A 21,254-nucleotide genomic window follows, 5' to 3' on the forward strand; every position below is an offset into this window, starting at 1 on the left:
AGAGTTTTTCCGCGTCTGGAGAGCGTCAGCGCCGTGAATCATTTCAGAAAGCTAACAGCTTTAACACCAGCATTAAAGACTTTTTAAAATAAGTTGAGCTCAAAACTCACTCTTAGTTAGCAGAAAGTGTTTGAAATAACTTGATCCGATGTGGACTATAATCACTAAACAAGGCAGAAATATTTATAAGCAATGTAAAAGACTATGCATGCTAAACATTCACTTTACCATAGTAAACATGGTAAATATGACCGCTTGGATAAATCAGACGTCAGCTTCTTATTCAAAGTTGTGTATTTATTAAGTAACATTTTATCTTCGCCTCATTTTGAGAGTTTAGCTCCATGTTGCATATCATCATATCATCAAAATATAATAATGATTTTTGTTCGGGAGCTTTAATAAAAAAAAAAGAGAGTCTGCGCTGCGGATCATTTCTGAAAGCTAATAGCTATAACACCAGCAATAAACACTTTTTTTTTTTTTTTTAATAAGTCAAGCTCAAAACTCACTTACAGTCAGCAGCGAGTGTTTGCAATAACTTGATGTCTCTGATGTGGATTATAATCACCATTCAAGGCAGAAATATTTATAAGCAATGCAAAAGTCTGTGCAGGCTATTACCATAGTAAACATGGTAAATATGACCACTTGAAGAAATCAGACGCCAGCTTCTTATACTCTATCACAATCGTGTTAGTAACTTAAGCTGTTATATTTGTATAGGGTGTGAATTCTGTATAGAAATTTATTGCTTGAATGAAGTAAATCCATCTCTCTCTCTCTCACCCACGACACACACACAAACTAAAAAAATTTAAAAGCTGTATTTAATTTGTATTATTGTTATTATTATTATTAGTTATTTGTCATGTTCTTTTCTCAGATTGAGCTCCCTGACAATCTGACAGAAAAGTCTTGTTGTGGCTCAAGAATGGGTTGAATTAATGCGATTCATGTATGTCTTCTTTAGGTTTTTTACTGGCACACGTCACTTACACATTCTGCACTTACTGTGGAGTGTTGAGACTGTTTACATATCTGTGCCCATATGTGCATTTTATGTACTGATTTTATTTCTGAATGAATAAATTCTCAAATATGATGTTTTTGTTGAGTTATTGTTACACAATAATTTATCTGACCTTTTTGAATCTTGCCCTGATAAATAACCCCAAAAAAAAAAAACTAATAAAAACTGAACTAAAACTAAGCATTAAAAAAATACAAAAATAAAATAAAATAGCAAACCCACTTTAAAAACTAAACTGAATTTGAAAACAAAAAGTCAAAACTAAATAAAAATTAAAACTAATGGAAAATGCTAAACTATAATAACCTTGGTTAGGACCCACTCAGACTAAAGGGTGAGCACCCCCTGCTGGCCTCACTAACAGCAACTAATGGCTGCTTGCTTAAAAGATGCAAAAATGTTACAAGTTGGTGATGAACCCATGAAATAGTCATTGATTATAAATCACAATCAGAGTAATTTCATATAAAGAACAATATAGTTCACAGTGAATATCCCACTTACTGGAGACAGAAATGTAGATGATTGTATTGGTATGTGTGCTTCCAATGGATTGAATTGGATTTTTCATTTCCACCCGGAAGTAGTAATTGTCTGTATGATTGTTGATAACATCATAGAAAACAGAGGTACATCCACTTTCACTAAGATTTCCAAGTATCTTTATATGCCTGAATCCTTTGATGATGTTTGTACTTCCATTAAAAACCACCAAACTATCTGGCTGGAGAAAAGCATGGTTCTTCTTTAACCAACAGCCAAATATACTTTCAGCATTCTTCAACATATCGTCTGGGGCATTAAATGTACAAGGTACCTGCACACAAGAGCCCCTCAGTGCCATTATACTATTAGGCAATTTTGCATAATATTCAGGATCTGAAAACAGAGAATATAAACAATCACACTTTAAAATATTTTGTTTAAATGATAAGTGTAACACTAAAGCTTTCTTATCTCAGCTTTTTAATTAGAGGGAACTGACTCACTTTCCATTTGAACTTGTCCTGGTAAGAAAAGAAAAACCATGAAAAAACATCTTGGGTGCTGTAGGTACAAACATGGAAATGTTATTTTCAATCTACAAACGCACTTCCCATGGGTGTCAACCTTTTTTTTTTTTGAAAGACAGAAACTGAAGTTATATTATCTGAATTCTATTTTTAGTGCCGTCAAACGATTAAATCCCAACCAAAATATTAGTTTACATAATGTGTATATTCTGTGTAGATTTATACAAGCCCAATTTAAAAAAAGTTGGGACACTATACAAATTGTATATAAAAACAGAATGCAATGATGTGGAAGTTCCAAATTTCAATATTTTGTTCAGAATACAACAGATGACATATCAAATGTTTAAACTGATAAAATGTATAATTTTTAGGGATAAGTTGATTCTAAATTTCATGTTCATCAGCCCAACCACAGAGAACAGAGAAGCTTCAGAAATCTGAAATAATGAAGTTTTGTGGCATAGTGCTTACAGATCCGGGAAGGTAACAAATTTTACAGGTTTAACCAGCAGTATTGCCAGGAACAAATAAAAATATTCAGGTAAACAGCCTATTTACATACCTTAACACAAAGAAAAGTGAACTAATTCAGACTGCGTTTCTGCAACCAAATGAAAACAAAACACTCTTGTATGATTAAATATTTATCTTTATTTAAGATAATATAGAAAAAGAAAATGGGGCATTTAAAACATTTTTAACTGTTCTTGTGTTTTGTTCCGTAATCAGACATGTTTTGACTGTTAATGACACTACAAGCTCTGGACTCCTCTAGCTGAAATCGCTTTCATTTGCCTTTCTTGAATTTGCCTGGCGTCTTCTGCTTCTTTTTAGCAGATCCCTTTATTTCAGGCTCCTGTAATATAAAAAAAAAATCTAAATTACTGTTTCTCTTTAAACAGATAAACCAATCACTGATTAATGAAGACAGACATGCACAATTCCTATATTAGTTTTCAATATAGTAATACAACAGTTTTAATTATTACTTCCTCCTACCTTACGCTTGGAGGAGATCGATCCAGTTACAGTGAAGAATGTGTCCAGTCTTCCCTGGGTGCTCCCTTGTCTACTCTTCATGATTTTCTTACAGCCATTACGGATACGATCCTCACTGGCAACACACAATTTTAACACATTTGAAAAACATTCTGCTGCTGTGAGAACCACAAATACAGGAGAACAACTGCCTTTCGATTTGCTCCTTCTCACAGCACAACAGGTTTCCCTTACCTGCCCCCTAGTGGTTTCTAGTTTAAGACTGATTAATCTTTGGTTGCTTTGTACCTGAACTGTTTCTCAGCACACATGAACTGAATCAGTCCATCCTCGTCAGGTTCATTCCACTTCAGATCAACTGAGGGGCCGTCAATGACCTCGGGCTCCAAGAAGAGACCCCGAGCCTCTTTATACAGCCAGTCCTCTGGAGCCGGGTGCTTCTGCAACACAAAACAAGAAATATCACATTGTAAAGACCATCTAAAAGAGGAGGTAGTGGTTATAGGCTGCTATTATTATTTAAGCACACAAATATGTTTTGGTTCGCATTTTAGCCAAGATCAATAAGGGTTATCTTATCTTATCTTAAGGGTTAATTATAGTAAATTGCAAATACACAAATATATTTTCTGACTAAGCAATACACTATCTGCCACTAGAGGGCACAATGCAAGTACATGATCCTGGATGAGACTGCAACATTTTGACAGTAAGCAAATCCCTTAATGTAAATAAACGCACATTTGGGTCAATATTCTCAAGGATCTCTTCAATGGAGCCGTGCTGTTTAATGAGGTCAATGGCCCTCTTGGGTCCGATTCCTTTTATAGTGCCACAGTAGTCACAGCCCAGGAGGATACACAGGTCAATGAACTGAGGAAGACATTCAAACATAATCAGCAATTAGAAAAGAACTGACACATATATAATTAGGCAGAAATGTACATACAAAAGTGAATGTCTTACCTGTTGATGTGTCAGACCCATTTCCTGCAGAATACGACTGAAATGAAACTCTTGGATTGGGAGTTTTCTAGGAAGAAGAAATAAAAAGCCCTCAATTCTCCATGACTATAATATATCCAAATGTCTACATCAACAAATATTTTCAGATATTAAGTGTATCTATACTTACTTAGCTTCACTGGCTGTTAGATGCCTCAACAGGACTGTTGTTCCAAACGTCAGACCGTCCATATCTTCGGTCGCTGTGGCATAAACCTTCCCTGATTTCACCAGAGCAGCACAGCTCGCCTCGGCCTCACATGGAGCCTTAACATGCAAGGTAAACATTTTTACTTACATCCATGATCAAAGATAATTCTGTGCAGTTTGCTGTCAATGACTGTGGCAGTACCTCAATGTAAGGGACTCCCATTAAAGTCAGTAACTTCTTGCACTCGTCATTGTGTTGTTTGGTAACCTTCACTAGTCGCTTACTGAACTTGTCAATGTTCTCCTGTTCACCTGGGAGAAATCTTAGAATTAGGATCCATGTCAAAGAATTATTTTTTTTAAAAAGCATGTCTTCTTGAAAGTGTCTGTACCTGCTTCTTGTGCCTGAGCTAGAAGTTTCTCAGCCTCTGCTCGTCTCTCGCCTCTCTTCTCCAGCTGTAGGGGTTCAAATAAAAAGATATCTTCTCATAAACAGCAGAACATCTGTTAGTTAACCAAGTTACGTCATCTAAAAATCTTTAAAAAAAATTCACTGCATTTTATGCCTCTATACTGTAAAGATAGGTAAATGTAACTAATTTACAGAGAAAAGGTGTAAAAGGACATTCCCATAAATTCCTGAATGAAATCTCACATAGTTATTAAATATATAGTCAACATTTGTTGTGGATCAAAAAAGTTCAAAGTTTTCTTAAAACAAGAACGCATTTTGGTTTTAGGACAATGATTATGAAGGCTTTGATCCACTTCAAATGTTGACTAGTGTACATAATTGTATCCTCTTATTATTATTAACTGTTCAGCAAGATTTGCGTTTCATTAGTCATTTAGTTAATTTTTATTGCATTATTTTAGTGTTACTGTCTATCTCACCCGGGTATATAATGTCATGTTTTATAGACAGGCAACTTATGACAAAGATTCATCAGGTGGTTTTCTGTAATACCGGATGTTTATGATTAGAGTAAAAAGCTGATTTTGGTAGTTTAAGTAGTTTGGTATATTAACATGACAGTAAATCAGTAAATAAAATATACGGTTGCATTGCAAGTCAAACTAATATCCTGCAATATCTGAATAACTGCCTCAATGTATTTACAGTGAATTTCTGGCACAGCTGCATTTTTTAGCCGTCATGCAAATTAAATATCAATTTAAATAGTGATTTAAGCAATGCTGTTTCCAGGTCAGAGTCGCTGCTTATTTCAGTTGAGATATTTCATTAGAATGACAGTTTCTGACGCACTTCTCCTGACTTCAGCTGAGGTGGCTTGCCATCAAACACATAAACTGGCTTGATGCCGCTCTCCAGCATTCGGATGGTCCTGTAGAACATCCCCATGAGGTGGCTGGGGAGACAGAGGACACGCCAATATTAGGAACATGCAAATGTGATCTGGCACAAGGTTAGAAAATCAAAGCATACACTTTGAACTCAATCAGCTCGTCATGTTTTCATGCAGACTTGTTCAAATGATAGCAGACAACTCTACATACCTAGTGGTCTCTCCATCTTCATTCTGCAACACATTCCCGTCCTGTCTGACCGCGATTAAGAACTGGTAGATGCACATGGACGCATCAATAGCAATTTTCCTGCCTGCACACATGCATACAATAAAATACACAAATACATGGTGTAAACACTTAAATATACTACATTTGATTTTCTCAGTTAAAATAATCCAAAGAATAATGTTTAAATAATAGTTAGCCTCACCAAAGTAGTTTTTAATATCTTGCTCCTTGATGGCTGAAGGCGCGTGATCTGCAATGAGCTTTGCAAGTCCATGGATTCCCATTGTGATAAACTATGCAATTATCAGAAATCTGAAATAATTAAAATCCATAGAAATTAAATGCATGAAGTATGTTTTGACACAGTTAAGGGTAAGTTAGAAAGAAAAAACACGGAGCAACTCATACATCAAGTGTGAATAGTAAAGAATGAAGAAAACCACAAGCATCTAAAATGTAAAAACCCTCACGTGTATGATAAAGCGGATTACACGCGCCGTGTATTTGCACAAGCGGTTTACAAACTGCAAAACGTAAAAACAAAAACAAAAAACACTTACCAAAAAAAAAAGTTTCAGCTCTTTGCCTTTCACTCAGTCATAGACACAAACACAACCGCGCCAAAAACTGCTATCAATTTCGCGCGAATCTAATTCAGGCATGAATAGTCAAATTCATGTGGCAGACGATAGAATCGACTTCTCAAAATTGTCTAGTTCAGCCTTCGCAAGGGAGACCAACAGAACGTGCATCTCGATCGATTAGTCTAGACTGGCAAGACATCAATGAGAGCGAAGAAATTTCCCAGTAACGCTTATCACCTCTTAAAATGCACGATAAACGTTTTATTTCATTGAAATCTCACTTACAGCAGTTAATTAATGATGCAGAGACTTGTCGAAAGCTTGTGCAGGTATAGCGTTGTAGTCCCGCCCACCCCGGAAGATCACAAGAAGGGTGTTTTTATTTTTTAAGGTGACGTGGATTCGCTGTGCGCCGTTGCTGATCTCGACCTCTCTGCTGTTTCATCGCCTAAAAGAAAAGTTCGGATATCTTCTAACCCCTGGCGATCTCCAGATATGATATTACACATACGAGAGTGCTGTTGACTGGATTTTGAAAAGAAAGAAGCGCTTCCGAGGAAGCCTCCGAAACAGGTCTGTTACGTTTCTCTGATGCGGAAGTGTTTCAAGCATCTAAGCAGGCGAAGATGATTTATAGTGCTTTTAAATCAGACTGCAGACTGATTGATTTGTGTATCATTTCTTTATGCCTGAAAGATACAAACTATATCTGTTTATTTAAGACGTTGGAGAGATGGTTCTATTTGTTGCACTCAACAAAATCTGATTTAAGTAGCACTTTATTTTACAGTGGACTGCTTTCTCTAGTAATGACGGTTAATTAGGCATAATTACAAGCAACAAGCAACTAAGCCACTCCCCAACACTATAATAAGTATATGTTGTTAATTTATTTAACTCCGGGCTTATTTATGCAATTACATTGCAAAATAACTCTCTAATATTAAGTAACCCTGATTTATTGCTCATTCATTCATTTGCATGTTGTACTTGCAATAATTATGTAATTGTATCAGTGAAGTCTTACATGTACTTGATCTATCATGTGCTTTTTTTTTTTTTACAATAATCAAATTTTAAAACTAATATATAAATATAAATAATTATTTTCTCTTAAAGGAATCGTTCTTCTCAAAATTTAATTCAGATTTTCCCCCACACATTTTCCAACACATCTGAATTTTATAACAGCAATATTTTATCTAGTTAATACATGATTAAGCAAAAAAAAAAAAAAGACCTAATAATAGTAATATTATTAGCCATTTAAAATGCTTTTATATGTTTTAACAAGTCTAGCATGTAGTATATATTTGCATGAATTGTAAAAATGTAAATGATTAAATGTATATAAATGATTAAGAGAGATTGTTTATTTTAGGTGCTGTGGCCATTTCTTTAAAATTATTAGTTCATCCTAAAATGAAAAATCATGATTGTGTTTTTGTTGATATTTCACATAGTCTCTAAATTCAGTCAAGTAAAAATAATAGAAAATAGTTCTAAATGGAATCTAATTATAGATGTTTCAAGCACTTAAAGTAATTACTGTATGGAAATGTTTTTTGTTGTTTGCTTAGTTGCTGACCCCTTTTACATTCTGACAGGTGTTGTCATGACAGCAAGACTCGAATGTTCAGGCCCGTGTGTCGCTGGTCGATCCATGAGGCTCTGTGTGCTGGTCCTGTGCTTGCTGCCTCACTTCGTCTGGACAGTCAGTTACAAGCAAGGCGATCCGGTGGTCCTGTACGTTAACAAAGTTGGTCCGTATCATAACCCCCAGGAAACCTATCACTATTACACCCTGCCAGTCTGTAGACCTAAAGAGGTGAGCGCGTGAACTACATTAATCAGCGTTATCTTGATCTTTTAGTGTGCTTGCTTTATGACCTTATGGTCCAATACACGTTGTTATGATTAACTATTAGATTGACATGTTTGCAGGTTCGTCATAAAGCCTTGAGTCTGGGAGAGGTGTTAGATGGAGACCGCATGGCTGAATCACTTTACAACATCCACTTCAAGGAAAACTCTGAGAGACAGACGCTATGCAAGCTCACCCTCTCCGAGAAAGAGGTAGCAATGCAGTCCTATTCGAATGTTTTCATCAGAGATGTTTAGGATTTATTTGTGTGATGGGAAATGATGAAAAATGATGAAAAAAGAAGTGTTTGCTTTTATGGCAGGGATTCTCCATCCTGCTCCAGCTCTAATCAAACACGGCTGAACCAGCTAGTCAAGGTTTTCAGGTTCAGTTGAGAATGATAGTAAAGGGTGTGTTAAAGGGTTGGAGTTAAACTCTGTAGGAAGCCAGCTCATCCACGGGCAGGATTTATCAAATTTCCATGTTGTGAAAGAGGAAACGGCAGAGCCTTATAGGGGAATGGAATTCTTTCTGATGTCTCAGATTTTATGCATTTTTGAAACCACAGGTGGATCAGCTGCGAGAGGCAATCGAGGAGCTGTATTACTTCGAGTTTGTCCTAGATGACATTCCCATCTTGGGTTTTGTGGGATACATGGAAGAGAGTGGATTCCTGCCTCACAGCCACAAGGTCTTTATGTCTCTGTTAAAAGCACACAAAAAGTGCTTAGACACAAATAAAAATGTATTTTTTTCATTACATTAGAGAAGAATATTTAAGAATAATTGTTTGTCAAGAAACAAAATACAAATGAGGACAATAGAATCTATCAAAACCAACAAAAGAACAAGAAGTGGTGTGACTAGTCACAGGTAGTCAATATATCAATAGTAAAAACATTGTTAGTTTTAAAATATTACTACTTTTCAAAAATTTAATGTCAGTAAGATTTTTTCTTTTTGAAACTTCTACTTTTATTCAGCAAAGATGCATCAAATTGATAAAGTGTCTGTAAAGGCATTGATAATGTTACATAAATATCAAATAAATTGTTCTTTTGAAATTTCTGTTCATTAAATAATCGTTATGAAGAATGTTCACCGTTTCCAAAAAAAAGGTTAAGCAGTGCAGCTGTTTTCAACATTGATGATAATAATAAATGTTTTTTCGAGCAGCGAATCAGAATGATATCTGAAGCATCATGTGACACTGAAAACTGAAGTAATGGCTGCTGAAAATTCACCTTTGCATTACAGGAATAAACATTTCAAGTAATAATATGTTAAAATAGAAAGCAGATTGAATAGTAGTGTATATTATAGTTAAAATATTACGTACATTACTATTTCTAGTAATATTTACATGAATTGTCCACTAACTGTTTTTATTGCAGTTTTAGAGTTTATTTTAGTACAACTTAAACTAAATTAAAATGAAAAATGTTTCCTTGGGAACTAGCTAAATTGTGATAAGTTTGAAGTTTTTCTTTGTAATTTTCTTTAATTTCAAGTAACAAAGTTTATTTATTCACTGTTTTGGTACAACAGGTGGGGTTGTGGACACACTTGGACTTCAATATAGAGTACAACGGCGACTCTGTGATCTTCGCCAACGTGTCTGTGAAGGACGTGAAGCCGGAGCCGTTAGAGGAAGGCGTGGGAGGGGCAGGCCATGGTGTCAGCAGCGGTGGTCTGACGGTCACTCACACCTACAGCGTGCGCTGGTTCGAGAGCACTCTGCCCCATTCCCGCAGGGCAGAGCGCCTTCGAGACTATTCCTTCTTTCCTAAGACTCTGGAGATCCACTGGCTGTCCATCATCAACTCACTAGTGCTGGTGGTGCTGCTGCTGGGCTTCGTCATCATCATCCTCATGAGGGTGCTGAAGAATGACTTCGCCAGGTGAGGGTGTATCTGACGTCACCTTTCCAAACAGGTCACTTGATCACATGGGTATTTGCAATTTGTTATTTTGCTTGGCAGCCTTAAACTGCATACTTTAATTGTTGATATGTTAATTTATTAGCATAGTAACTCTATGATAAGTAGCAATGAAATAGGCAGTATTTTTTGCAACAAATTATCCATATTGGGGAAGAGGAGGGATCAGCACCTATTACCCAGAAATCATTAATGATCAGCGGTCGCTGTGTGTGTGTACAGGTATAATGTGGAGGAAGATGGCAGCTGTGACGACCTGGATCAGGGGGATAACGGATGGAAAATCATCCACACGGATGTCTTTCGCTTCCCACAGTATAAGAGTCTCCTGTGTGCCGTACTAGGAGTCGGGGCGCAGTTTCTGACTCTGGCCACAGGTATGACCCACTGCATTACAGAATATAAAAATTCAGAATTGCTTCTCCATTTCAAAACTTTATTAATAAAAATGTTACTAAATAACATAAAATGATATATTACAAAAATAATGATTGTATAGTATTGTATTATTAATAATATTGTGTAATATTATTAATGAATTTGTCATTTTAAATAATTTTACTATTAATCATATTAAAGTGATCATGAACTGAGAAATCAAAATTCCCTTGATCTTTTGACATGTAAGAGGTCAATGTACTATAAAAACATCCTGTAAGTTTTAGAAGTCAAATCTCTCTCATTAGTCGTTAATGGATGTGTTCTGAGCATTTATGCATTTATTCATCACCATCCATCTGTGAAGGATGTAGGCTGTCAAACATACACAGCTATTACTTCCGAGTCTACAATCTGCTACACCTATGAACGTTCAGAAAAAGGGGCCTAAACAGGACAGAATTTAGCCTATTACTTCTAAATTATGTTTATCTTTTTCTTTTTTCTTTTTTTTGGATGTAAATGATAACTTTATAAGTGTACCTCAGAGAACAGTACAAAATTATAAAGGAAGTTCATGACCTCTTTAATATTATTATTTTTTTTTCTGTTACTTGTGACCCTGCACCACAAAAACCAGTCATAAGGGCCAATTTTTGTAAAATAAGATGTATACACCATCTGAAATGTGAAAAAAAAAAAAAAAAAAAGCTTTCCATTGTTGTATGGTTTGTTAGGATGGGACAATATATGGCCGGGATACAACTATTTGAACATCTGGAATCTGAGTTATTAAAAAATTACGTTTTTATATATTTACGGTAGGAAATGTACAAAATAACTTCATGGAATATGATCTTTGCTTAATGTCCTAATGATTCTTGGCACAAAAGAAAAGTCAATCATTTTGACCCATATAGTGTATTGTTGGCTATTTCTACAAATATACCCATGCAACAGATTTGTTTAGCTGATTTAGCAATATTTATCTAAAACGATTGTAGCAATGAAGTGCTTAAATATTGAACTGAGAGGTAGAAGCAGTTGAGAACTGGGACAAAAATTAGAAGAGAGATAAGAAGAACATGACCTTCAGGTAACACCCTCACTTCTGGATCCTCTTTCCTGGTTTCTTCAGGAATCATTGTCATGGCTCTGCTGGGGATGTTTAATGTCCATCGTCATGGTGCCATAAACTCGGCAGCGATCGTATTGTACGCTCTGACCAGCTGTGTGTCAGGTTACTGTTCCTGCAGCTTCTACACACAGATTCAGGGCCAGCGCTGGGTCTGGAATATTATCCTCACCTCAGCGCTCTTCTCTGGTGAGACACAACACTCTTCTGCAGTATGATTGTTTTTTTTGTATTGTATTCCAAATAAAGCCTGTCATAATTACAGTGCTTTCATAAGCAGAAGTAACTGACATTTGGCCCACTCTCTTCTCATTTCTATCTCTCTCTGATGCGTTTAGCCCCTCTGTTTTTCACCTGGAGCGTGGTGAACTCTGTTCACTGGTGGAGTGGCTCGACTCAGGCCCTTCCTGCCACCACCGTGCTCCTGCTGCTTGGTGCCTGGGTGCTGGTGGGTTTCCCTCTCACCGTTATTGGTGGGATTGTTGGAAAGAACAGAGCAGGCAACTTCCAGGCCCCGTGTCGCACACGTAACATAGCTCGTCAGATCCCCCAGCAGCCCTGGTACAAACACACGGCCGTGCACATGGCCATCGGAGGCTTCCTGCCTTTCAGGTAAGAGCTGTGCATCTCTGCAGAAGGTTTACAGACAGTGGAATCTTTTCTTTAAAGGGGTGGTTGATTGTGATGTCTCTCTTTTAAAGCTAGTTCATCTGTAATGTTGCTGTTTGAGCATAAACGATATCTGCCAATATCTGTTATGATGCTGAAAGTTCAATGCAAACATAGATATCTTCCTTCCTTTAAAATTCTGGCAGTTAAATGCCTACAAAAAGGCTTGTAGGGTCCACATCGAGTTGCTTCCCAGACATTTACATAAACTCCGCCCCCAGGAACATGAAACAAAGGGGGCTAGTGTGTTTTATTTTTTTTTTTTAGACAACAGGAAGAGTTGTTTAAAGGAGAAGGGACTGAGTGTGGAATAAAGGTACATTATGTGAAAAATTATGTGTATAAAAAAAAGTAAATATTAACACGTTATACTGCACCCCTTAAACACTATCAAACTTAAAAAGAAAAAAAAAACAGTCAACCAGCCCTTTAATAATTCGCTCTACAACATGTGTGTGTGTACTTGTACAGCTATCTTTGTGAGGGCTAGTTTGAATTTTAGACCATCGGAGTGAGGACAAATTTGTAAAGTGAGGATCTTTGGGCTGGTCTTCACTTTCTGAGACCCCTTTATTAAAGCAGTGGTTCCCAACCACAGTCCTGGAGGCCCCCCAACACTGTTTCCATGTCACCTTCATCAAACACACCTGATTCAGATCATCAGCTCATAAGTAGAGAATCCAAGACCTGAATTGGGTTTGTCAGACACAGGAGAGATGCAAAAGATGAATGTTTTTTAGGGGTCAGGTTATAATTAGGTAAAGGTTAGGTTTAGGGTAAGGGTAAGGCACTGAGGGTTCTGATGGGTAGGTTAAGGGTTAGAAGCTAAAGATTGCATTTGTGTCAATGTATGTCTTCAAAGGGATAGCTATACAGAGTTTTGTGTGTTTAAGGATTAAAAACACTATTTACGGTTTTACATTTATTAAAAAATAAATAAACAAATATAATATATTTGTATTTCGAAAAGATGCAAGTAAATGTATATAATATATTTTAAAAAATCTTATATTATTATATATTAAATATAAATACTAAACATTTCAATATAATATTACATGAGAGAACATTTTTTACAAATTATGTTAGAGACTTACAATAATATAATATGTTTATTTTATATTATATTATATTATATTATATTATATTATATTATATTATATTATATTATATTATATTATATTATATTAGTCACACACAGCGTGCCTCTGTTGTATGCTATTATATATAATATAATGTTTAAAAAATAATTTATATATAATAGAAATACAGTAAAACCTAAATTTATTCAGACAAGTAAACATTTTCACATTATCACAGTTTATTCACTATAGTTTAGAAAATGTTATAAAAAAAATGACATAATAAACTGTATTAAGAATTTTGGGGTAAAATATGTCAAAGTTTACTTTATTTTGCTATCCCCACATACATAAATGAACTATAGTCTCCTGAACCCACTAGTAAAAAAAATATAAAAAATGATATCTGGTGTATAAATAATTTTTTGGTTTGACTGTATATATGATTTATGTATTTTTTAAATATTATATTAATCACTCTTCCTTTTTTTTCTGCTGGACTTTGCAGTGCCATCTCAGTAGAGCTGTACTACATCTTTGCCACGGCGTGGGGTCGTGAACACTACACTCTCTACGGCATTCTGTTGTGCGTCTTTGCCATCCTGCTCTCGGTGGGCGCCTGCATCTCTGTGGCCCTCACCTACTTCCTGCTGTCAGGCGAGGACTACCGCTGGTGGTGGAGAAGTGTTCTTAGCACCGGCTCCACTGGCATCTTCATATTTGTTTACTCACTCTTCTACTACCACAATCGCTCCAACATGAGCGGCCTTGTGCAGAGCGTCGAATTCTTCGGATATTCCTTGCTCACTGCGTTTGTGTTCTCGCTCATGCTGGGAACGGTCTCCTTCTGGGCTTCTCTGGCTTTTATTCGTTACATCTACCGTAGCCTTAAGATGGACTGAGTTTGTTTCTTCTCAAGTTTCCTCATATGGGGAAGAGACTCGTGGACCAGGTCCTCATGGAGCCCTGCATGAGCAGGTTTTGTGATGCTGAAGTATGTTAAACTATCAAAACTATTGATGCCAATCTTACGAGGAATAGGGAACAGACAATGTGACTGACTAAAGACTAATTTAATATTTTATTTTGCTCACCAACACCCTGATACTTAATTCATATAGCTATATATAGTTGCTAGATTATATGCACATCGAATACAGACGTATAACATCGTTTGTGCTGAATGGAACCGCTTTATTATATTTTAAATGTTGCTTACCAAGTATCCAATACTTGAAAGTTCTGTTTCGGATTTTGTTGATGTAGTGAATGATTAAATGTCAGTTTCAAAACATAAGGGGAACAAATCGGAGGCCTTCATACTTATCTGTGTTTCATAAAACTATTGAGGAGATGATGCGTTTGTATGTACTGTAGGTGGGTTTACTTGATGATTAAAGGTGGATTTTGGTTTTATGGAAGGATATTCTAATCTTTGGGGTAAAGAGATGTGTCATATTGTTTTCAGAGGGTGCAGTATACACATTTAGACCAAAAATAAAAGTAGTTTTGGAAGGAAAGTTTAACACAGGCAAGCTAAAGAAATGAAGAATAGATTGTGGAAGCAATATCATGCTCTAAAGTCGCCATCAGCTGTGAACTGTTGCAATGTAAATATACTGTTTTCAATAGTCACTTTTATTACGGTAAGAGAAATAAATGTGGGTAAAAAGCAACATTGGTGGTGTCTATTGTAAATGTGTAAATTGATTTGAAGCTCTCTCAGAAATGGCTTGAACTTTTGATGTACGTTCTTGCTGAAATGTTTCATGTTTTGAAAAGTATCTTTAACCAAGGCTCTATTTATTTGATCAAAAATACAGTAACAAGTACCCACTATAACATAGAGCAACATAACCAATAACAGACATTGTTCATTTCTTGAACGCAATGGCTGGTCAGAGGCATCCACTAACTTCCAAGATTTTTTTTATTAACGAGTTCTGTATACGCTCATGAATCCTCAAATGTAACAGTATAGTCACGATGTAAAGAAGAAATTCAACTTTCAGTGTTGACGGCTTCATTGTCAGATTGCCATGAATTATGGTGCGGCAGTCAGCTTTTCAGTCATTATTAAAAGAGCACTTTTCAAGCATTCTTCACGATTTATCAATAACGGTGTTGTTCTTCATGCTGTTAAGAGGGCCATTGGCACCATGTACGTTGCAAAGTTTTGAGTAACATCAGCATAAATGTTGGATTCACCCTACATTTGTGGTAAAGCTAGTATACTGTAAATTACATGTGTGACAACATTCACCTCAGGGCAGTGAGTGTGGAAGAGACAAACATTAAATTAAAGAGAAAGCGAGATCTCACGGAGTAAGGAAGGGCTCAGATCGGACTCAAGAGGTTGCATTGTATCTTTTTGATCCGGGTCTAACAGTGATTGCTTTTTTTTTTTTTAAGTCCTTGCATGTCATTTTCACTTGTTTCCGTTATCCAGGGTTGCGCATGTATGTGTGAGGCTGAGACTTCAAAGTGGGGACAAGGTCCGGTTGGACATGTTTGCGTTGCAAAAAAAAAAAAAAAACCCTTGGTGCACCTTTAGACAAAAAAAAAAACAAAGCGTTTAAGATAAGGCTCAAGCTGAATAACATTTATTGTTCAACGTGTCAAAATGAAGTTTTTGGGTGGGTAAGAACAAGGCTTGTTGTAAGAACAAGCCTAAATGAGTAGCAATTACAATGCATTGTTCCATTAGTACTGACCAGGTACAGAGAGCAAGAATTTTCTATAAGAAAATGCAGAAGTGTAACAGATCACATACACAGAAGCGGTGAAAGATACAGAACAAAACAGTGCAGTACAGACAATCTTCTCTCATACACATCAGATCTAGAGCAGTGCCTTGCATATTTGCAAATTCAAGTAACAGGAAATCAGCTTGTCCTGACTAACTCCAAAAAGTAAACTAGCACCTGGAAGGGCAAAGGATCATGATATTAAATACTCTGAAAGGTACAATGTAGTTATAAAAATAGATCTCGGTTTAAAACCTGCAGAGAGTTAAAAAAAAAAAACCTAACTTTACAAATATCAAAAATCTTGAGACGTCTCATTTGACCCTAAAAGGCAAGCCATAACATTACGGCCTTAAAATAATCCAACAGTTTGTTACAAAAAATACAAACATATTTACAAAAACAGCGAACGCCCAGGCTGCGGGGCTGAACAGGAATATACACAAGCAGCCGGAATCACAGCAGAGTCATTCCTTTCGTTGTCCACTGGGCGGCACTAGGCATGGGTGCCACTCGAGTAGGACTGCCTTCTTTGTTGGCCGCATTGCTGCCATCCCGGGCTTGCATGTAGCTAGCAGGGCTGGGGAACTCATAGTGCGTCACAGCTGGGGGAACAGGCCAGCTTCCCGGGGGTTTTGCGGTGGCCTGAGTAGGGGAGCGTGGCTGAGGGTAGCTGGGGTAGAAGGGCGTTCGTGGAGGACTCCTCTTGAACACTGGCTCTCTCATCTGAGAGATACTGTAGGGGTCTTGGGTTGCTCGAGGGGTTTCAGTCTGAAACTAAGAGATGGGTTGTTAGAATGCTTTTTTCAACTTTTTGATGATATTCTAGTTATGACCAGCAACTGTATAAATGCAGAAACGCCACAACCAAACATGGGTCATTTGTATCATCGTGCCTTTAAGACATAAACCAAACTACTGAAATGCCTCCTTTGTAGATGATAACTTGCTCTATGTCCACATTGATCAGTCCTGCTACCGTCAAAACAGAACCGGCAACAACGTAGACAATTAAAACCAGTGACACAGAGATATGGGGGGGGGGGGGTAAAAATAACTATGCCAAAAGTTAAAATTACTACTTTTAATAAGTCAGTTTATAACCAGAAATATTAATGTTTACCTTAAAAATAATAAATCATTAAAAATAAGAATTACAGCTTGCTACACATATGCCAAGTTAAATGCATTTTTAAAAAATGAAAGAAAAAAGCTTAGATGTCAAGATAAAAATATTTTAACATTACAAATTTAAAGTAACATTCCCATTTTTAAAAATGTAAAAAAAAAAAAAAAAAGTCTTAACGTTTGAAATGTATCCCAATGATGGCATAGCTAAATTTCAGTCTTCAGTGTCACATGATCCTTTACAAATAATTATAATGCTGAATTTGTGTTCAAACACATCAATAGGGAAAAAGCCATCCATATTAAATATGCACAATTAATGAATTTATTTTTCATTAACAAGCACATTTGAGCTTCCGTTTATTGAAGGTTCCAGGTTTAACACATTTGATCCACTCTTGCATGGTGGAAAAACCCAAATTAAGTGGGAAACTTTGCTCTTAAAACGATACATGGTCACAATTCAGAATAAAAGGCTGCATTTTTGTACTGCAATCTCTCAGGAAAAAAAAAAAGATATGGTCACACCCTCAATACAAACTTAAAACATCCTTCTAAAAACCAAGAAAACAAATCATACAGATATGGAATTACATGGTTTGATGTGAAACTGGACTCACCTGAGCTTGAGGAGCTGGTGTGCTGGGCACGGCATTGATGACATACCTCTCAGTCATCCAACTACTGTCTCTCTGATGCCTCTTGAGTTTCATCCTACGGTTTTGAAACCATGTTTTCACCTTCAGAAAGAAATGGAGTTGATCATCATGATGACAATCTACTAAAACTTCAACCATTTCAGCATTCTCGTCATCACAATCACAAACCTGTTTGTACGTTAGACCCGTTGCTCCAGCAAGCATCTTCATCTCCGCAGGTGTGAGGTATCTCTGGATATTGAACCGGTGGATCAGAGCGTTCATCTGCTCCTCAGAAAAGGCAGCCCGGGTCTTCCGGGTCTGGGTTGGAGGTCGGGCTGGAGAGGTGGTCAATAAAGGCAGCGGGGGAAAGGCTTCAATCCCAAGATTCAGACTCACTGACTCCGGTTTCGCTGCAGATACAGAGTTTGAGATCTGCTCCCCACAGTCAGGACTGCCACCGTCCGTCTCATAGTCCCGATCTCCCCAGGCCTGAAGATTGAGGTTGGTCAGAGCGCCACCCTCACGACTGCTGCCCGAGCTCCAGGAATCTACTCCAATGAAGAGGGGAAAATTTAAGAAAACAACATGGTAGACCACTGCATTTGAAACCATTTGATGAGACATTTAAAAAAAAAAAAAAAAAAAGATCTTTGCCATATCTATCCATCTATCTCTATCTATGAGTCGCATATCCAAGTCTGGGTATGCGTTTTTGTTGCATTGGTAACTGAAATAAAATTTAAATTGGCATACCAATAAAAATAAAACCCATAACAAAATTAAAAGCTTAAATTAATATAAAATACCATTCAAAATATTTAAATCAAATTAAATACCATAGATCCATACAAATACATAATATTTTATTTGTGACTAGTTTAACATACATTAATTTATAAAAATAAATAAAAAAAAAAAGTTACATTTGTATTTCTTTGGGCTATGCATGAAGCACACAGAGGGAAAAGTAAATGAAAAGTTGAAACTCAGAAACGGTATTCTTAAATTACCTCATTTATTCTTAAATTTAAATTACCATTTAAAATAAAATCACTTCAAAAAACTGTGAAACTATTTTCACTGTATAAATTATAATTAGCGCCTTGGTTGGGGATCATTGGTGGGGATTAAAATGCTTTCATTAGTGAGGCTTTGGGGTGTCAGAGAAGGGTTACCTGGCGTATGAGCCTCTGAATCACTGGGTGTCTCGCTGTCGGCCTGCTCTGCGTCTTTCGGCTTCGGGTCGGGCTCTGTCTTGCTGTAGGAGAGGAAGAGCCGCCCGTTCTGCGCGTGGCTCGGGTAGTGCCCGTACGCGCTGGCACTGGCGTTCTCCGGGTTCCAGGGCGGCGACTGCTGTGCGGCTTGCGCGGAGTAATAGGTCCCGGTGACTCCGCCGGAGTGAGTATACGCGGTCTCGGCCCAGCTGAGATTAGGGTGGCCGTGCTCGGACGCTTGCGGGTACACGAGCCCGTACGCATACGCATGATAAGACGGGTTGAAGTTGTAACTTACTGGCATCTTCCAATCCGCCATTCTTTCGTCAGATGAACGCAGAGCAGAAAGCAAATGTGCAAAGTTGAATCAATTAATGGCCTAATTAACAACACCCGAATACAAAAACCCAAAGGGTTCGACTACCCTCGAAAACGAATGACGGTAACAGCTCTCCTCATAGCACCGCAAACATACCCCCTTGACATGACCTGATGAAGACGCGGGGAGAAGCTGATTTATAAAGCCAGGTGAGCGGGAGTGGGCGGGGCAGAACTGCGACGAGATGCTCTGACCAATCAGGTGCAAGTTCTGAGAGGCGGCAGCCACACCCTCGTTACGTTTTTACCTGGACCACATGTATTACTATTATACATGCTTATATTCATGTATCGTTTTAGGTTTTACATTTTTAACTGCATTATTACTGTTTGGCCCTACATATTAAGAAAATGACGCTGAAAATAAAATAAAAAAGTTACATTTTTACTTAAAACTTTTCTCCCACAACTTTTCAAAAATGTAGCTACTATTTTGAAGAATTCAATTTAAATTAAACTTGCTTTTATGTATTTTTTATAACTAAAACAGAGAACTATTATTTTTAAATATTTATAATTTAGTTATACTGACATACTTTAGCAACTCAAAATGGCAGGCTACATGATTTATATATATATATATGTATATATATATAAATTGTGTTTATACTTCACTCACTTAAGTCACTTATATGTCTCCAACAAGTTATTTCATTTACCAAATTATTATTATTATTATTATTATTATTAAACATATATATATATATATATATATATATATATATATATATATATATATATATATATATATATATATATATATATATATATATATATTAATCATTTATATATATATATTTAATGCATCTGGTTTTGGTATTTGTTTTAGCAATGTAAACCTAAAAGTAGGTTACATTTTCGAACATAACTAGTGCAGACTTCCTTGTAATCTATTGTCTGTTTTAAATGTTTAGTACGGTTTCTTTAAGTGGTACTGCAAGCTCGCATCATTTCTTTAGATTACCTTGATTAATCCTACAAAAGCAAGACAAAGCTTCATGTGAACATGTTTTAGAACGATATAAGTGTGATAATCTAAAGCTTTCATGTATAAAATCTCTGTGGAGCATGGAATGCTGCTGGGCATTTACTGGCAGGACTGTTTGAATGCCTTAAACAGGTTTGCCTTAAATTACCAACTGAATAGGTGTGTTTGTAGTCCACCCTGCCTGCTGCATTAGAATGGAAATATTTCTAGATGAGGTGAAAATATGTGATAATCATGGAGTGATTGGAGAGATCACAGATCTGTTTATATGGGAAAGAGGTGTGAATGAGTTGGGAGACGGTGGCAGTAATGCATCTGCCTTTTTGTACTTTACCAATTCACCAGGTTAGACAAAATAAGCAGCTTTATAAAATATAAAGTACAAACTTGTATACAATCATGGTGCTTTACGTAACCTTTGATGACATTTATTTATTTGTTTAACCATTGTTGCCATAACAATAGCATCAATAATAATTATTATTATAATAGTTAATATATTATCTATCTATCTATCTAAAATGTTTTTTGTACAAATTATTGGCTTATTTTATGCACTTTCCTTATTTATTATTTATTTATTTATTTTAACGCAAACAGAAGCTAGTCGTTCGGCTTGTTTTTCTGTGGTGTAGTTTTGATTTGCAATAATGGTGAGAGATGTTTGTCATCTGCAGAACATCTCTTTAATGGAGATTCAAATGCAGATAGCCCATTAGCACTTCATATTAGCAAGCATTGCCTCAACATGATCCACTTCAAAA

The 21,254-nt window shown here is 36.5% G+C and overlaps 3 protein-coding genes across 5 annotated transcripts; 1 reads left to right on the forward strand and 2 right to left on the reverse strand.

The window, feature by feature from the left end:
- Window positions 1-2,680: 2,680 nt before the first annotated feature.
- On the reverse strand, window positions 2,681-6,747 carry fen1 (flap structure-specific endonuclease 1). 3 transcript variants are annotated; one of them, XM_026201098.1, is made up of 12 exons: window positions 6,612-6,747; window positions 5,945-6,054; window positions 5,722-5,824; window positions 5,471-5,573; window positions 4,596-4,659; window positions 4,406-4,515; window positions 4,184-4,320; window positions 4,015-4,081; window positions 3,790-3,921; window positions 3,337-3,488; window positions 3,049-3,163; window positions 2,681-2,905 (listed from the first exon to the last, which is right to left on the reverse strand). In XM_026201098.1, exons 2-12 carry the CDS (start codon window positions 6,024-6,026, stop codon window positions 2,837-2,839), a joined length of 1,134 nt encoding a protein of 377 aa, XP_026056883.1. In that variant the 5' UTR covers window positions 6,027-6,054; window positions 6,612-6,747; the 3' UTR covers window positions 2,681-2,836. The 3 variants fall into 3 exon arrangements, with proteins under 3 accessions (XP_026056883.1, XP_026056882.1, XP_026056885.1); XM_026201097.1 differs by lacking the exon at window positions 6,612-6,747 and adding an exon at window positions 6,303-6,459; XM_026201100.1 differs by lacking the exon at window positions 6,612-6,747 and adding an exon at window positions 6,213-6,231.
- Window positions 6,748-6,750: 3 nt separating this feature from the next.
- Window positions 6,751-15,070, forward strand: tm9sf1 (transmembrane 9 superfamily member 1). Its single transcript, XM_026201095.1, has 9 exons — window positions 6,751-6,899; window positions 7,934-8,154; window positions 8,271-8,402; window positions 8,759-8,881; window positions 9,739-10,091; window positions 10,353-10,507; window positions 11,647-11,832; window positions 11,982-12,255; window positions 13,903-15,070. Exons 2-9 carry the CDS (start codon window positions 7,942-7,944, stop codon window positions 14,294-14,296), a joined length of 1,830 nt encoding a protein of 609 aa, XP_026056880.1. The 5' UTR covers window positions 6,751-6,899; window positions 7,934-7,941; the 3' UTR covers window positions 14,297-15,070.
- Window positions 15,071-15,975: 905 nt separating this feature from the next.
- On the reverse strand, window positions 15,976-19,628 carry nanog (nanog homeobox). The gene is made up of 4 exons (XM_026201096.1): window positions 19,086-19,628; window positions 18,097-18,458; window positions 17,890-18,009; window positions 15,976-16,918 (listed from the first exon to the last, which is right to left on the reverse strand). Exons 1-4 carry the CDS (start codon window positions 19,441-19,443, stop codon window positions 16,598-16,600), a joined length of 1,161 nt encoding a protein of 386 aa, XP_026056881.1. The 5' UTR covers window positions 19,444-19,628; the 3' UTR covers window positions 15,976-16,597.
- Window positions 19,629-21,254: the final 1,626 nt, after the last annotated feature.

Source organism: Carassius auratus, chromosome 24, assembly GCF_003368295.1.
Source record: "Carassius auratus strain Wakin chromosome 24, ASM336829v1, whole genome shotgun sequence".
NCBI classification, from domain to species: domain Eukaryota; kingdom Metazoa; phylum Chordata; class Actinopteri; order Cypriniformes; family Cyprinidae; genus Carassius; species Carassius auratus.

Excerpts from the sequence above, each read along its gene's own strand:
- tm9sf1 (XM_026201095.1), top strand. The coding sequence starts at position 7,942 with ATGACAGCAAGACTCGAATGTTCAGGCCCGTGTGTCGCTGGTCGATCC. Across the intron at positions 11,833-11,981 it reads CACCTCAGCGCTCTTCTCTG|CCCCTCTGTTTTTCACCTGG; the intron begins GTGAGACACAAC and ends TGATGCGTTTAG. Across the intron at positions 12,256-13,902 it reads GGAGGCTTCCTGCCTTTCAG|TGCCATCTCAGTAGAGCTGT; the intron begins GTAAGAGCTGTG and ends TGGACTTTGCAG.
- fen1 (XM_026201098.1), bottom strand. The coding sequence starts at position 6,026 with ATGGGAATCCATGGACTTGCAAAGCTCATTGCAGATCACGCGCCTTCA. Across the intron at positions 3,922-4,014 it reads TGGGTCTGACACATCAACAG|TTCATTGACCTGTGTATCCT; the intron begins GTAAGACATTCA and ends TGTCTTCCTCAG. Across the intron at positions 2,906-3,048 it reads CGATCTCCTCCAAGCGTAAG|GAGCCTGAAATAAAGGGATC; the intron begins GTAGGAGGAAGT and ends TTTATATTACAG.
- nanog (XM_026201096.1), bottom strand. The coding sequence starts at position 19,443 with ATGGCGGATTGGAAGATGCCAGTAAGTTACAACTTCAACCCGTCTTAT. Across the intron at positions 18,459-19,085 it reads TTCAGAGGCTCATACGCCAG|ATTCCTGGAGCTCGGGCAGC; the intron begins GTAACCCTTCTC and ends TCATTGGAGTAG. Across the intron at positions 18,010-18,096 it reads CGGGTCTAACGTACAAACAG|GTGAAAACATGGTTTCAAAA; the intron begins GTTTGTGATTGT and ends TTCTTTCTGAAG.